At 39.7% G+C, this 18,302-nt stretch overlaps 1 protein-coding gene across 1 annotated transcript; it reads right to left on the bottom strand.

Annotated features, from left to right (window-relative positions):
- Positions 1-1,933: 1,933 nt before the first annotated feature.
- On the bottom strand, positions 1,934-12,964 carry csnk1db (casein kinase 1, delta b). The gene is made up of 10 exons (XM_076999553.1): positions 12,499-12,964; positions 8,190-8,300; positions 7,946-8,094; positions 7,164-7,392; positions 6,616-6,786; positions 6,376-6,524; positions 6,035-6,203; positions 5,737-5,879; positions 3,654-3,724; positions 1,934-3,489 (listed from the first exon to the last, which is right to left on the bottom strand). The coding sequence occupies exons 1-9, from the start codon at positions 12,572-12,574 to the stop codon at positions 3,692-3,694; spliced, it is 1,230 nt and encodes a 409-aa protein (XP_076855668.1). The 5' UTR covers positions 12,575-12,964; the 3' UTR covers positions 1,934-3,489; positions 3,654-3,691.
- Between the last annotated feature and the right edge of the window lie 5,338 nt (positions 12,965-18,302).

The raw sequence follows: 18,302 nt of genomic DNA, 5'->3' as shown, positions 1-18,302 counted from the left end.
CACATGAACAATCCCATTAACAGTGGATTTGAGTGGTATTCCAGGGGCAGCATTTGAGTGGTTTTTCAGGGGTAGTCCAGCTGGTGTCCGTTCACAAATGCATTAGCTGTCATCGCGGCTCTTGTTTCTTGCTGAACACTTTGTTGATCATAGACTTAATGAGCTAAGCAAACACACAGGTTGCCATGGATACTGAATATATTAAGTTTATGTGATGAGAGGGCCAGCATCACGAACCTTCTACTATTAGGCTATGAGACGCATACAAAAAACTACATTCAGGGCAATATGTAGAGTCAAATAATGTTTTTTGCTGAATGTGGCAGGAGGAAAACGCTGTGTGCCATACTGAGTTACTGATACACACTGATCACACATGAGAAGTAGTGGTTAACTGAACCAATTTCAATCAAGTCAATCAAATTTTATTTATATAGCGCTTTTTACAACAGTTGTTGTCACAAAGCAGCTTTACAAGGGCCGAGTCCTAGCCCCCAGTGAGCAAGCCGAGGGCGACAGTGGCAATGAAAAACTCCCTAGTTTGGCAGTGTTACACCCACACCTATAAGACACGGATCACAGAGAGGAAAAAAAGCAGGTGACTAACATACAGCACACAAAAATAATTTTAAGAAGATTAACCAATGAAATCTGAATCAAGCACAGCTTACTGTACACGAGATGACAGCGTTCAAGTGCTATCAGGTGAGTTTACAGCAGATTTTCTTTCCACCATAGTGCACTACACTGAATTTATTCATGTGCTATATCAGATAAGGACTAGTCTTATTTTGTTTCCTTAATTCTCTCATACTTTGATAAGACATTTTACTTGTTCTTGGACACCAATTAACATTTATTAAGTGGTGACTTAAGGTGTCGGCATATAAAACGATGGGCCCATTAAATACAGTAGTAGTTGGCTGGACTCCACACTGTCTCTCCATAGGTGGAGAGGGCTTATCCTCAGCATACACACCATCAAATACACTAACCTCCTTATTCGGAATAGACCTGCCCTTTGAGAAGATAATAATAAAATGGTGCTCCTGCGAGTTACAAGTCTGGCTAACTTCTAGCCAGCCATGAAGTTGTAGTGATGTGGCTGATGACCACCGTCACAAAGTCAATGCATGAGGAAATTGAATTCAATTCAATTGAAATGAAGACGATGTGCTAGTGAAAAGGGCTATTGGTAAATTCTCTGGAGTAACAGACGTGTCAGATGCTCCAAATTTCTCACCCCATCTTCTTGGTCTTTTATTGCACGAGTCAGTAATATCAGAGACATTAGGATACTTTCTCACTCATGCCCCTAAGCCCATGAAGGTCTTAGATTGTACCCGTAGTTTTAAAGTTACATGCTAGTATCCATCCTGCAGGTCCAAGTAATACAAATGAGATCCAGAGAGCAGGGACGAAGATCTGAATGTAGTACTAATAATAGAAGAATTCAATAGTCCTTCAGACGGTCAGGGCTCCAAGTCTAAGGCCTGCTTGCTTATCTATGTTATTTGAATACAATTGGAATTATGCCTAATACATGCAATTTTTCAGCCTTTAGTGTCAAATCATAATGTGAAAAATACTTAAAATGAAACGTCTTGCTTAAACCAAATGGCTTTTGTAATGGCCAATGGTGTGAATTACACCAAGCCACCACCAGAGGGCACATCATGCCCGTATTCTTTTAGCTTTTTCCAAATACTTCAAATTGATTAATTTGGTTGTCATATCAGAGACATTGTGAAGATTACAAATGACGTTTTCTACAAAAGGTTCAGAATATATAAAGTTAGTTCATGTTAGACCACAACCTGACCAATTACTGAACTTTTAATAATCTTATCCATTCAAAACATTATCTTGCTTTTTTCTCTACACCTATAAATGGATGTAATTTTTTTTAAAACAAGCACAAAGAACAAGACTATTCAAATAAAACAAGTAGTTCATTTATTTACACATGTACAAAAATGTGCACAAATACAGTGATAGAAATTCTAGTAGGGCTCATAGATTGGCAGAACACCAATGGTGTGGAGCCCAAAATGGCCATGGGCTTTAGAGAACCGGGTAATGTTATTTACCCATTCAGGGTTTAGAAATTTGCCCACGTCAAATGTAATAGGTACATTAGAAACAAGTACATGAGCAATGCTGTAAAGTATCATACATCTTAAAATAGGAACGCTAGTTTGGAGCTGCTTTCTCAAGGCCAAATACCGATATCACTCATGATAAGAGCAGCTCAGTTCAGCACACCTGCCCTGAGAAGCGTAATGCACATGAACCTAGGATCACCTGTTGAGCCAAATCAGTGCTGCACTCCTTAAGGATCACCCAGCCTATGGAAGAGGGGCCCATCATCTCAGACTTCGAAGCGCCAGTTAATTTCCAACAAGCAAATTGTGCACATGTGAAGATGATCAAACCGATGCCCTGCGTGCTGTCGTTCTGGGCTCAAGCGTACAGGTGTACTCTTCTCAGTAGGCAATAGCAGAGCTCACACAGCGAGTGTCGATCCTTGTGATGTTAAACACTTCATTTTATTGGCTTTGTGCAAAACAAAACACCCCCCTTCCCCAATAAAATAAAAGTCCCATAATTCTTCAGGATTGTGATTTGTGGCTAGTCTCTATTAGGTGAAAAATTAAAAGATTTACATGGATATATTACAGTTTTCACAGCTTGAAAATAGGTGGTGAGTGGGTAGTAATATTTACAGCAGTTAAAAGATACCCTCCACCCAGAACACAAAACCCACCCACACACAAAGCAGGTCCCACTGAATGTATAATACAGCAAAAGTTTTGCCCTATATGAGAAATGAATTTTTGGCCCCTTAGTGGTTTGTCTAACATCATGTAATAGGAACCCATTTTACATCACTCCCCAATTAAAGGAAGGGCTATCAAAAGAAAGTAAAAAAAATTAGAACGGGTAGTATGGGTAAAATAAAAACTCAACCTGAACAGATACAGAGCCTGTTATAAGATTTTTTAAATATACACCAATTACCAAAACTAAATGATTCCCATAAGCTTTGATTAAAAAACCCCCACACAAATACCACTTGAATTGCATGGTCAGGTTGAAAAGCTTTAGGCAGCAGTATGATCGTATAGTGAAGGTACTCGTATGAATGAGACGCCGGCGTAGAGGAGAACTGGAGTTTGGCTGGTGATTCAGTCTCTGCTGTGCCAGTCTACAGACGTCTCCTTGGATACAAGTGACCTCACAATCCTGGGCTGTTGTGTGCATATATTGTATAAATAAGAGTGTGAAGGACAGAGAGCAAGAGAAGAGAAAGCAAAAGACGGACCCTTAAAAGAGGTCACGTTGGTTCTGAACCATTTTGGTTTCATTGATTGAAGAGGGAGACTGCTCTGGTTTTAGCTGTTAGAGAAGAGACGTCCTCCAGCCATGTACAGGAGCGCCAACCACTGTACTTCTTGTTGTAGAGTGGAGGCTTCTGGGACATGTAGTCTGAAATTAAAAGAAGAGCACAACACCAATTAAAAAGTTTTACTGGGTTACACACATTTATTATTGCGATATAGTACGATCAAGGTAAAAGTGTCTGGGTCGATCATTTCTGGCCACTTGTTTTGAGTACATCGCAAAACTACTGATATCTAATGGAAACTTACTTGGTGCTGCTGCCTTCAAACGAGGACATGGTGAGCAGCTACTTGCCGTGATGATCGAAGGGAATGCTATTCTGAGGTGGAGAGAGAGAACATTACAGCATTACTGTTCTGCGCCCATTACCGACTTAGGAAACAAATTTCTTCAGACAAAAGCTGTGCAAAAAAGACTATTCCAGTAGCATTAAATTTGTATTAAATATCCAAAGTTTTTGGAAACACCCATCATTTGTAATTGAAACAGTAAGCTTACCATTGACTGCTATGCCTTAGTGTACACCAACACTGACTCAGATACAAATTAATCCCATAACTAGACTGCAGTAAACCATGACTGGAAATAAGCTTTGCAAGTGTAAACCAAGGTTATAATAGTTTTGGATTTTTCATTATAGTTTAGTTTTTATTTCATTGTGACTTTTTTTCTAATTCAGTTAGTTTTAATTAGTTTTTAGAGCATGTTTGCTAGTTTTTATTTATTTTTTTTAAAGCTTAGTTTTCATTAGTTCTAGTATTAGTTTTAGTTTTTTTATACTTTGGGTTATTTGTCAGGTGCAGGATTCAAAAAGTTCCAACAGTCCACAAGATAGAAGCCTTAAGTGCAAAATCTGTAATATTGCTGCTGAAAATTGCCAGACTAGGACAGACACGAACATAGGAGCGTAACCCTATTTTGGTTCCTGTGAAAAGGCAAACTTTTTGAAGGCAATCGAGTCACAGTAGAGGGTTTTCCATCCACCGAGTTTTTGCGCATTTTGAAAATGCGCATAAAAAAAGCTGGATGGAAAAAGTCCAAAATTCGAAAAAAGCCCCAAATATCGCAAAAAGATTTTTACGCTAGGAGGAGGTGGAAAAGTTGGACTATCGCATCGCCAAAATTCGGAAAAACTGGATGGAAAAGGGTTTTTCGCATAAACCATGACGTATCATGCCTCAAGTCATGTGGTTCTGTACATGATCGCGATGTAAAGATGGCAAATGCATACAAAAACAGTTCTGGAGAGAGCAAAAAATTTAATTTAACTTCTCCATGTATAGAAAAGAAAAAGTTTCAAAACCTCAACGTGCAAAAATGCATAACTGCCAGATGGATGTAAAAACCACTATTGTTTGGCGTCCTCTCACGTGATCTAAAGTTTATTCGCATAACTGTAATGAATGGAAACAAGGCTTAATTCGCATTTTTTTCTGCCGAAACTTGGAAATTGCGCATTATTTTTTCGAAAGGTTTGGATGGAAACCCGGCTACAGTCATGTTGACATCCAGTCTCAACACATTAACTAGTGCATCCACCCACTTGCGGGTTTTCTGCATATTAACTAACCAGCAGCTATTTGATCACTGGTGAAGACGGTCCATTACGGTTCTCCTTCCCAGTGCTACCTAGCCGGGATGGTGCTTCTCTTTCGGCGGAGCTACTCAGAGGCTAGCTTGTACTGGCAGTTAGCCCTCTTGTGTGCACTTTGAAATTCGTGGGTGTTTTCCTCTTGAGAACTACTCCATATATTTTATCACCTGTTTCCACTACAAGACATGTAGTCTTTCTTGTAGTCATATTAAACAAATCCCATAGAGGACTCGCCGTTTTCTCCCATCCTTTGTTGTTGTAATTTTGCAGCTAGCATGGCGAGCAGGAGCTCTAAACGAGACTTGACTAACCATGAGGTGCCGTACGCTTCTGCCAGCTAATATAAAACTTCTAGTGAAAAAAATCGATTTCACATCAGTCCACAAGACTTATAAATAAACTAACAAACACGAAAATGAAGGGTCTTATCTAAAATTTCAAAACGTTTTAGTTAGTTTTCTAAACATGTAATATAATTACATAATTTAATTACCGTTATTATTTATTTCAGTTAACGAAAATGTTTTTTCAATATTAGTTTTCGTTAACGATTATAATCTTGGTGTAAACCGTGTTTAAGGACTCAGTAACGTGTCTCGGTTCATAAAAGCAGTTCCTATTCCAGTTACATCGCCTATTAATTACACTCGCACACACAATCTCTGTTCTGCTGAAGTGCTCAGCAGGTGGGGGCCAGAGCACCCTGTGGGTGTGGTGAGGGCGGGGCGAGCCTCTACCTGTGAGGTGGACATGCGGGAGGTGTCCGGCCGGCCCGTCAGGTCCGAGGAGGAGACGTTCACTGCGGCGCCGCGGTGCAGGCGCATGCTGACCTTGCGCTCCCGCTCCACGCCGGTCAGCGGCCGCGGCGACGACGTGTTTGCTGGCAGAGCCCCCACAAAACATTCACATATGAAACCTATACATGAAACTCCATACAGCAGCACTGTCCTATTAACGGTGGAAATTCCTTTGAAAGAAAGCTAGAATAATGACTAAAGGAAAAGTGTGTGTGTGTGTGTGTGTGCGCAGTCTCACCGGTGTGTGAGGTTGGAGTGAGGGGTGCGGGCGGCGCAGCGTCCTGCGTGGCGCGGGGTCGTCCCGAGGACGAGGGCATGCCTCTGGCGGCAGGGTTCCTGCAGTGCCTCAGCCTCTCCTCACGCTCCCTCCTCTCTCTGTCAGCATCCTCCACTGCACGGTTAGCACCCTTATAGAGACCAGCCAGGGGAGCGCACACACACACACACACACACACACGGACACACACACGGACACACACACGGACACACACACGCGTCATGCGACAGACCTGTTTCTGCTGCGGCTGCAGCCACACCAGTGCAAAATTGACCAACAGCAAACGTGCACACTGTACTTACAAATTTGAGCATGTTCCAATCGAAGACGTAGTCGTACGAGAACCCCTGTCTGTGGAACAGGTTCCTGAAGAGCTGCCTCAAGTAAGAGTAGTCGGGCTTGTCATCAAAACGCAGCGAGCGGCAGAAGTTGAGGTACGTGGCAAACTCGGCTGCAGACCCAAAACACATTTTCTGAGTGAGAACCTCAGAGGTGGAGGCAAAAAATGAAAGGGCACAGTGTAACGTACGGCAGTCACGTACATGGGTAGCCCTTGCAAAGCACTTCAATGGGAGTGGACATTTTCTTCTCACTGATGCGCTCGTACTTCTGTCTCTTGGTGGCGGCCTTCAGGCCCTGCCATGGGAGCGAGCCCAGGTTGAAATACATCAGCACATAACCCAAAGACTCCAGGTCATCACGTCGAGACTGCTCTGAAAGCACACACATACACACACACGCATGTCAGAAGAGCCCCGAGACCAATAACATATCATGCATCAGTAAACAGTCATGTCATAACAAGCCAGCATTCGCATGTGCAGTGTTCTTTCCTACAGGACAAAGATGCACATATGACCACTTAAGCCTACAGATTCTAAATAAGTCCCACTGCATCTGAAGAACTTACAAAAGCCTAATTGAAAAACAACGCCAGAAAGGCCAATTTCACTAATTAAATCCACAGATGTCTCAGCCTGTACACAGCCTGTTCACCTACTCAAGGGTCTGCTGTGAGTGCAAGGCCAGCACCTCTACTGCTTCTGGTGTGCCGCCATAACCCTGCAGTGGGAGTGTGGGTAGGCGTTACCTATGCCCAGGTGGGTGTTGATGGAGGCGTAGCGGGCGGTGCCGGTCAGATTCTTGTTCTCGCGGTAGGGGATGTGCTGGTGGGTGCGGGCGTCCCGGTACTTCTTGGCCAGGCCAAAGTCAATGATGTAGACCAGGTTGCCCTTCTTCCCCAGGCCCATCAGGAAGTTATCGGGCTTCACGTCACGGTGGATGAAGTTCTTGGAGTGGATGTACTCAATACGGCTGATCTGTAGGGAGAATCTGTGTCAAGACACGGCGGACCAAAACGGGGGCAATTCTACATTGCAATGTCCCTAAGGAAACACAGTGACAAACAAAAACTGCTCTGTAGTCAAGAAGTTCATTTAAACCTAGCTTATAATGATTACATGACAAATCTGGTATTTCATTTTCAAGGTGAGCAGCTTCAAGCTGAAATTAATTGGTTTTCATCCAAGGTACTATATTGAGTGCAACTATATATTATTAGGAACACAAGAGGGCAGGTAGAACACCCATCTGTGAGCTCTTTTCAAACGTCCTCTGAAGTTCATAGTGGCAGCCGGTAAACCAAAAGGTTTTTTCTTTATTATCAAAACATGTCAATGCATGTGTGTTTGTTCTTACAGATTACACAGAATTATTTCGCATAATCTCCTCCTGAGGGATAAAACATACAGCCAAATTATGTTCCAAGGCCTACAACCAAATTAGGCTCTATTCTGTGTGAGCCTTTTCCTGCTTTGAGACCAACCCCACCTACTTCCTGCCCTGCTTTACTGTTATTTGTGTCCACCTCACCATCTGGTCAGCCAACAGCAGCACAGTCTTCAGGCTAAATTTCCTGGAGCAGAAGTTGAAGAGGTCTTCCAGACTGGGCCCCAGCAGCTCCATGACCATCACGTTATAGTCGCCCTCTGCACCACACCACTTTATGGTGGGAATACCCACTGCAGGGCGAACACAACAACAACAACACAGGCTTTAATATGGAGCTTTCGAGTCTTCTTGCTCTTGTTTAACGACCACAGCCATCGTGCATCACCTCCTCCTTGCATCATCTTGTAGATCTTGCTCTCGATGTGGAGCTGAGGATGTTTGGTTTTCACACATTCCAGCTTGATGGCCACTTCCTCCCCAACAGAGATGTCTGTTCCTGTGGTAGGAGAGGTAAAAGCACACAAACGGGGATATTTTGATGAAGAATTTAAATGAAGTTTAAGTTTCCAATAAGAGGTCTGGCCTCTTCACTTTATATGACAAAATTCCATAAGTAATAACAGAATGACTAAACACTATATAAACCACACTGTATGGATGCGGATGTGTGTTATCGCAGATCTTAATGATCAAATGTGTGTGTACCAGTGAAGGCATAACTTGGTGGAATAACCAAATACATATGACAGTAAAAAAATTAGGACTGCAACTAATGACCATTTTATATTGATGCATATAACCAACAGTCTTGTGGGTCGCATAATTACCGAGTGGATATTATTTAGCCATCAGATTTTACGTATTGCTTAAGATTTTTAGGGATGTGTTAAATAACAACAAAGGAGATACAGATGAAGGTGAGTGGTGAGTTCAATAAAGATAAAAAACCCACACAAATCAAATGAATTCATCTGAATGCAATCCAAATTGGGAACACATGCAATGATCTCATCCAGAGAGCCCACATGGCTCCTCTGTATATGCTCCAGCATAAATGAACTCTAGGAATTGTGCATTCCAGTATGTGACCGTGACTAGCAGCACATCACAGCATTCTAGTCAAAAACATGTCATCAACTAATCGGCAATTATTTACCAACTATTTTGGTAACTGATTTGTCAACTATGTTGATTCATTGCACCCCTAATTATTAAGCTAGGTATAATTCCCTGCCTCGCTGTTCTACTAGAGAACTAATCTCCTTTTGTAGAGAAAGGTTCAGTAAAATCCTAGGATTATTTATTTATTTTAACAATATAGAATCTCAGAGGTTTAATTAGCCATAACAGTGGTGCCAATAGCATGGAAATACTCAAGTTTCAATCACTAAAATGTCTTTCCATTTTTATAACCAATCAAAATTAAATCTGTGAAACACAAATGGGTGTAGGACACTGCCAGAAACTCAAAGACCTGTTACTCAGGTTTGCAGTGAAAGGTGTTTCTTACGCAATTACTTCCTCAGAAGCTGGGTAAACAAGTCTTAACAAGTTCCCATCCTGTCTAGGAACGTCACGTTCGTCACAATAGATATAGAGCACCCGGCAGTGACTCTTGATTAGACAGATTTCGACATTGTTCAAATAGTGAGCAAGCGGAGACCCATCCCCATCTAAGAGCAATGTAAACACGGCTGCCTGGCTGTAGAGGACAGCTCCAGGGGCGCTCCAGAAACAACCACCAGCAGACCCCACACCCTCACATCATAAGACCTCCTGAAAAAAGTTGCTACCGTGTGAGGCAATACAACAGGTGAGCGTTTTCAGGTATCATTAAAAAAAACCACACACACAAAAAAAGTGCACTTCACACCACAAAGGTGACACCTCTTGAGTGCAGGAACATTACGCAAGTGGCAGCATGTAGAAGCTGTGTTAAGAGCCGACTGGGATTCTGGCTGAATAAGCCAAAGTAACCATCGCGTGGGTGAGTGGAACACCTGGGCCTCCCTGGTATCATGACCTGCTGGGAAAACCCAGTGATGACGGCAAAAAGGCAGTGACCAAACAGCATGGACAAGGACACCTGAAGGAAAATGTCTCTGTGGAAGATTACTGAACAGCGACAGACCTCATCAAGCACCACTGTTGGACAAGATGGGACCATTCTGGCTTCATTTGATGACTGGACAGTTAATTTATTTACGTCTCAAAGCACATTACCGTTTCACAAGACGACATTCCTTCAAATATGTCCAGAAGACATTAGAACCACCCCTTTATACGAGTACACCATGTAAGTGGACCACACCCATCAACTCCCGTTTCATTCACACCCCACACATCTGCAATGATCTGGAAATGCAGAGGGAGTGGCAGTGCCGATCTGGGTTCAGTTTCTGACGTCTGCATGCCAATTAAAACGATACTAGAAATACACTGGCACCAAGATGCTTGACGCACAGGGACACTGATCTTATGATGGCAGTTTCCCATCAACAACAAAAAACAAGGAGACAGCCAACATCAACATCAAACTATTGTCCTTATCTATCCAATTTATTACTTGTTTACCTTATCATCTACCCCAAATCCAACATGCAGAAACTGAATAAAAACTTTGACAGCAGCAGCCTGCCTCAGAGAGCCTGAATTCTGAAATCTTATTTTTTTCAAGGTTTAAATTCAGGAAACTGGACATCATGTTCCTCATCGCATTTGAACATGATGTCCAGTTTCCTGAGGGGGAGAAGAGAAAATAAAGTAAATAATAGCTAAATAGCAACATGTGAATCCAATACATTTAGATGTTGCAGAAGATTAACCTAATTAAAGGTACTGAGCGGTATAGCCCAGTCTATACGTAAAGACTTCATCTGTAGTACTGCGATGTGATGAAATCACTGAAAGGGAAGTGAAGACAAAGCCTTGCATGAAGACAAACCGATATTTCCTTCAACAGCTCAGATCAGAAACTCCAGCCTAATAAGGGCAAAACATCACATGGTAGGTACTACATCAGTGTGACAGAGGTTTCTTAGTTAACCACAAGATAAACTAATGCTGGAGATCTATTCAATGCAAGTTATATATTTAATCCACTTTGCTTTATTATAAAGACAATTTCAATATAGCTACATATAGCATTTAAGTATAATTTAGTGTATTGAGAAACAAATATAGATCACTTCAAAATTCAAGGTGGTATGGCTTGGTGCATTTAATGAAAATACAATTAATTTTTCACAATGTTATTAATGTCAGAGAAATAGCCTACTGAGAGTAAAAACTAAAATATGTAAAAACACATGTTAAAAATATAACCAGTGTCAATGAAGTTGCATGTTCTTAATTCAAAATGCCCATTTTCAGCAATGCAAAGTTGAACCTATAATCGAAGATTTAACCTATACAGCACTGCGTTGTTTTTGCAGTATGGAACAATAATTTATAGATGTCAATCATTCAAACTGAAGTGGAAAATGTTAAACATTTCAACGCAGGAGCATTCATAGATGTTAGAAGGTTCATAATCATCACTGCTAAAATGTACCTTCACTCTATATCTAGCAAATCCACTGGTTCCCAGAGACTAATCTGAGTGATATGCTAAGATTAAACATTAAACTGACCATTTCCATCCCTTCCACTGATAAGAAACACCATATCATTTATAGAAAACATCACATGAACGTGATTATAAATGACACAGTATCTTGTTCCAAGTCTACACAGAAATCAGCTGTGCTGACATCACTGACCGGTGTGGCCTCAGGATATGGCATCTTAAAACCTGTCTAGACAGGTAAACCCACTATATGATTATGGTCTTGTGTCCCAAATGATGAAGAACCATGTCAGAACCTATGTCACATAGCTAGTTTCACAACTAATAAGACTGGACATGAGGATTACAGCAAACCACTTGCTTATATTCTATGTATATATGTATTGTGTAAGTTTGGAGTCTTGTCCTTTGTACTACTGTCACTTTGTACCACTGTCACTTTGCTGCTGGGAGTTGTGAATTTCCCCATTGCGGGACTAATAAAGGCTTATCTTATCTTTATCTTATCTTATCTTAACACCAACCCCAGCACAGCTCCAAATTTGTTCCTACACAAATGTTATTTGACAAGACACCTAACTAGATGTAGAAACGCCATTTGTGACCATCTTAAACAAATCACATAGTCACATAGCTATCAAAGCCTAATATGACAATGACAAACTTTAATCACCTGAAATGATCAAGTTATAAGCCACATCATGAGATTAACTTGTTAGCTGGCTAAGCTAACACTACAACTTGTCAAACAAGGACAACTCCAAACTAGATAAGCTAGGATTACTAGTTAACTAGGTTAGCTTCGTGGTTTTCAGTCAAATTTAACGAACCTAGCTAGGTTAACGTAATTATTTTTTCGGTCCTGTCATTTGAAGGCAGCTAGTGAGCTCTTTGGCTAGCTAATTGCATAACTGACAAAAAGTACGTTTTCTCCAGATATTTGTTCTGGGAGCAAGCCTAATGTACCTAGCTAGCTAACTATTCGCACTAGACAAGTTAGCTAGCTAGCTTAGAAGTTAGCTGGTTCAGTAGATAACTAACTACCTCACGCAATTCAGTACATTCTATGTGGCCAGCTAGCTAGTTATCTAGACAGTTAGTTAAATTAAAATTCACAGTTACTCACCCAGATAAATGTCACCAAAAGATCCACTTCCAATTTTTCTGCCCAGTCTGTATCGGTTGCCCACTCGGAGCTCCATTGATGTTGTAACAGTATAACTATTTTAAATAACTGGAATTCTTCAGATGTGAAAACTTATTCCCTAACAAACAATACTGCAGTTTTAACACAAAGCTGTTGACAATCCTTTTTACTTTATGTTACTCCAACCCCCCGAATCTCTTGGAACTCGGATTCTCTGACAGAGTTCAGTTTTCACCATTACTTTTCTAATGCACCAGTGACACAAATGTCACAATATTAGCATTGAACAAAAGCTTAAAGTCTATATATTATGCTCCTGTAGGTTTGATTTTAATTTTCTCGTCCTTTAATGAAGATGGGATTGGATTTTAATCTTCCTCTAACCCTCCGAAGTTGCTAACGTCCAAGCTGTCACGGGCCTCCAATCTTCAGAGTGTAACTGAAACGTTACATTGTGACATCACTTCCCCTAGCAACGTGGGCGGGTCTTCGCTAGTTGCAAGTTTTATTAAACCAGTCACGTTTAATACCTTCTACAACATGAGGCTAATTGTATTGCTTAAATTCGGTTTGGATATTTGCTCTGGTGATTAACAGATTGTATTGCTATATTAGATTAAGCAATGCAGTAAATTCACAATATCTCAGTATTCATTGAGAATTCAGTTTAGAAATTAAGAGATTAATATATTAATGCCAAAAACGTGGCAGTCACGTGTCAGATGCTCTTTGAGATACACAAATATCAAACGATATCTTCGTCTATGGATTTTTCAATATTCTTCAGTGTAATGGATCATTTAAAGTTACAGATTTCTTATAGTGGGATAGCATTCTGTAATTACAAACCTAATACAGAGTTCTTAAAAAGCGGGATAATAATGTCGAACGGACGTAGACAAAGTTATATATATTTGTGTATTTAAATGACATTATACGCGTTATATATCAGAGACACGCTTATCCGCTTATAACATCAGAGACACGCCCACTAGTGTACGCTTAGGGAGAAAATATTGTGATTGGTCGAACAAGAACCAATGTCCGTGCCTACACGTGGCTGTATTGTTTTTTTGTTTTCTCTGTTGGATTGCGTAATAGTAAATGCACGTGTTCTACAATGCGCTGTTTGTGGGTTGGTGGATGTCTGTGCATTGTATAAGCAACAAGCTGTCGGCTGCAGTTGTAACTCCTCCTACAGTTGAATATATATATGTATATATATATATATATATATATATATATATATATATATATATATATATATATATATATATATATATATATATATAGAGAGAGAGAGAGAGAGAGAGAGAGAGAGAGAGAGAGAGATTTAATATTGCAGTGAAGTACATATACTGAAGTTTCCAGAGAAACAGGATGTTTCAGACAGAAACATTTTTGTAGAGCCGATATACTTTCCTTTCATTGCGAGGGAATTTATGATTTACTGTCTGTGACCCTCAATTTGAGCATTCTGACATTTTGTTCATTCCATCATGTGTCTGCGTCTCAGTTTAAACATATCTTTCCCTCCTTCCTGTTTATCTTGTACTGTTCTCTACCCCCACACCTCTGACTAATCCACAGTACCTCTTTACCCAATAAGGACAACACCAACATCTATTTTTTTTATTCTTGACCAATTGTTTTAAGACATATTATATCTTTTGTATTTAACTAGATGTCTTCTTTATTAAACTTTAAAACTCTTTCCTGACACTCTTTCCTGTGTTGTGAATCTGTTCTCCAGTCACCAGCTATGGAACAATTTTGGCTGTTAAAGGCCAGGTAAGATGTCAAGATAAATATAATTGGATCCATTTCATATTTCTAGGTTATGCCTTAATCTCTGAATATCTGAATAGACCCCGTGGATCTTAAATGTCAAATATACCATGTTCTCTCTTTAAAAAGAGTACTATTACTATCTATCTATCTATTACTACACACAATAGGACACAATAGACCTGACCAGATGTCAGTTTCTCAAGCTGAAAAGCATCTTCTTATTTTCAAAGGTTGGTTTTGACCTTTCTGTTAATATGTTCACATGTCTGTGTTCGGCTGTCAGTTGAAAATTCGCAGTGTTAATAATATATATATATATAATTCTGCCATGCATGGGAATATTCAGGAGTTTTGTTGTAATTTTGATAAAGACCGAAAACATTTAGAATTCCATGAATCTATGTATGATTTGTTGTCATTGAGTCACTGATCTATTGTCTTTTCATAGAAAAGTTAATTGAAAAAATATATAATTTAAAATTTTCTGTGTAGCCTAGATGTATTCAATGTGCCAAGGCATTTCTTGTCCAAAGATTTCTTTTGTTTCTTATTTTTGACTAACAGACACCTAGAAGTAACTTGTAGCACAAAACGCTTCCATGAATTATGCACAAAATTTTTCTTAATCTATTCAATTCACAGTCATACTGTGTCCTAAACCACTTCAGCAAGTCTGAACCACCTTAACGAAGACGTGCAGATGGTTTGAGTGGGTTCAGTGTTTTGAGCAGGTGTACAGACATTATTTGGGTGACTGACATCTAGTGTTTGTTAGCAACCTTAGCCTCACAGCTAAAGTTCAAAACAGTGTATTTTTTCACCAAACCTTTTCTTTAAAATGCCATTGTTCTTCAGGCTGGTACCAATATACAGGAGCCATTGTTAGGAGCATACAGACACACATCCTGGCCGCAGAACAACAAAACAGAACAACATCCATGGATAGATACTTCATCGTTCTGGACAAGAAAGCCGTTCCAGTAAAGTGTGTGAGTGCTCTTGGTGTATTTGATGAACGCCCACTTTGTGTTTGGTGTCTCTTACAGCAAAGTGCTACACAACATGTGCACCTTTGTACAAACAAGTTTGTACAATCAAAGCTGACCAAATTGATGCAGGCAAGTTCAAAGACAGTCCCAGAGTTGCTGAGCTTAGAGCTAGATCCTCTCACTCTCATTTAATTTGATCTTTGTTCATCTTGTGGGGTTTTATCCCCACTGATTCAAGTATATAACTGAAAAAGCTTTCCTGATTTTTATGTTTACTGCTTATTGTCAATGGTCAATAGCGTCTTCCCCTAAAGATGAGAAAGAATGGTGTGGGCTGGATGGAAAAGACCAGGAGATGTCTACTTAAGGCCCTTCCAGGTTTGTTAGGGGAGAGGTATAGATGGTTGGTTGATGGTTGAATCCATGTATTATGAGGGAAGTGTTGCTGCCTTACATCACAGTTACATGGTTTGGTATTTTGTATGTATTTATGTATTTTGGTTTGTCTATACTTTTTGTAATCTTTTTTGTCATTTTTAGTGATGTTTCTAATGATCTATTTCTAACTCTGTCAGATGTCTTTCATTTACACCCGTTCCAGTGTATTGATAAGTGAAATTTCTTCTTCGCCTTCTCCCAAGAAGCCACTAGACTCTGCAGAACTCCAACTTGCTCTTCTGCGTCTCCCTCCTCTTTCCATTCTCCCATATGTTTTGTCTTCCCACATTTGTTTGCTTTATTGAGAGCTTTCTGCTCTCTCTCTTTTTGCTGAATGCCACAGAACTGCTGTCACACTCCCTAAAAACCCAGTGTATGTTGCTTAGATTTTTTCTCGTGCATTAGGTGCTGGTCTCACTTTCTGATGAATTTTAGAGTCCTGCCAACAAGAGGTTTCTCTCTCCCGTCTAGCCACAGATTGCTCAGTTCCTCACAGGGACAGAGACACACAAATTTGTTCTCAAAGCAATGTAGAGCTATGGTAATTTAAGGATGATAGAGCAGGTGTTATTTAAACTTAAATGATTTTAATATAATATAGGTAAATATAATAGATAAAGTTATAGATAATATATTTATCATTATCAAAAGGCCAGGATATGTTTAAAATATCCAAAAAGTTGAATTGAAAACTTATAGTACAGACAATACAGAGTTGAGTTGAGAGCATTATAAAAATTACAGATATACTGCAGGTGCTCATATCTGTGTTAGACCATGTTGTGTCCTTTAGTGTCTGAGGACATTTGACCTCCTCAGAGTTTGCAGGACATTTGAGCTTCTCAGTGGCTCTCCCAGGTGCTGATGACAGGTAGGACGACTGGGTTCCAGGGAGCACTGGTTTGGAAAGGGTGATGGGCGTCATGGTGGCGATGTCCGGTACAGGTGACAAATTGATAGAGCGGGCATGTACTGTTGCTGATTGTGTGTTCGTGGAAACAGTATGGCTCATCAGATTCAGGTCTTCTAGCTTTTCTAAGTGAGGTTCAGGGAATCCTGTCTTGAGGGAATCATCTTGCAGTTTGGGAGACACGGGGTGGAAACTGGGCCTTGGCCTTTCCAACTGAGAGCATTTTATTCAGCATTACTATTATAGACACGCATGCACACACACTTCGATATGCTATCAAGAACAGAACACATACTCTAGAATTCTTCAGCTGACAAAGATTCTATAATATATTTTATTTTTCCTGTTCGTCTGATATTTTCCCTTTTCAATCTAATATACCACCGAGCTCCATTTTAATCCTCCATAGATTCATACCACTATTTAAAGTGGTGTGAATTCACTTTATGTTGCAGAGAGAGGGTGGAACTTTCCAGTTGTTTATCATCTTCCTTCAAAACAGAAATATGTTCAAAACTCCGATATCCAGCTTAACAGGAGGCTGTCCTAGAATGTAAATATTAAAACGGAATTAAATCTTTTCAAGATGAGAAATATGTTGATGTCACAAAAGGCTATTATTTCTAACGAAAACGAAAAGAAAGTTTTCAGATCAATTAATGATATATCGCAAATGAATTTGTTAAAGTAAACTCTTCACAACCTCGATTTTCTGGTAACACGTATTATGACGTCACACAACTAGAACGAAACCAGAGTGGCGCAACAAAAGATTACTGGAAGGGATCTGAGGTCATTATTAACATACGCCTATTAATTTCAAAACAAAAGGAGATACTGCACGCCCATTCGAAATGTTTTCCTCCCTGCATAATGGAAATGATGTAATTTTACAAGAAGCAAAAAATATTAATAATCGGTTCAGCATTAAAATCTGCAGCTGATCTAATCTTCAACTTTCCAAGTGAAACTAACATTTACATGTGCTCTGCTCTAAAAATAATGTAATGTTATATAATGTTATAATAAAGAATAATATATCAATATTATTTTAAGAACGACATGTACGGGAAACACCTCTCTTTTCCTATTTGGGTGTTTTATGAATTTGATGATGATGCCATCTAGTGGCTGTAACAAAAATGGCAAAAGATTTAGTATCGATACTGGGCTACAATCATTTGTCTGTTTATATTTAAAACTGATAATTTACAGTCAGTAAATAATTGAACATTATGTATCACCACGTTAGAACTACATTTAAACACATATCATGATGCCAATTAGAGTGACATTTTAAAATGTGCGTTGAAGAAAAATGGATTTCTAAGAGCAATGAGATGTTTGTTTGAGCTACACTTCCATCAAGAATGTAAAATGTAATGGCTTTCTATGTATTTATGAGAGGATTTGGGCTAAATCCAGAGCGCTGGGAAATCCCACCCAGCGGAAACTGTAACCCTTCTTGCCCTTATGTTTAACAAGAAGGCATTTATTTATGTTTATTTATTTATTTATTTATTGCCCTTTAGCCATTAATAGAACAATGTGAACTTCAGGACATTGTAAGCACCAAATAGTATTAACAGTTAAAAATAGTATTAACAGCATGTTTATTTTCCTCACTGCTTCTTCTTCTCAGACCTCAGTTCTCC

Source organism: Brachyhypopomus gauderio, chromosome 3 (genome assembly GCF_052324685.1).
Source record: "Brachyhypopomus gauderio isolate BG-103 chromosome 3, BGAUD_0.2, whole genome shotgun sequence".
Classification (NCBI taxonomy): domain Eukaryota; kingdom Metazoa; phylum Chordata; class Actinopteri; order Gymnotiformes; family Hypopomidae; genus Brachyhypopomus; species Brachyhypopomus gauderio.
Note: the sequence above shows the minus strand (reverse complement) of the source record. Positions and strands in the feature narration are given on the sequence as shown.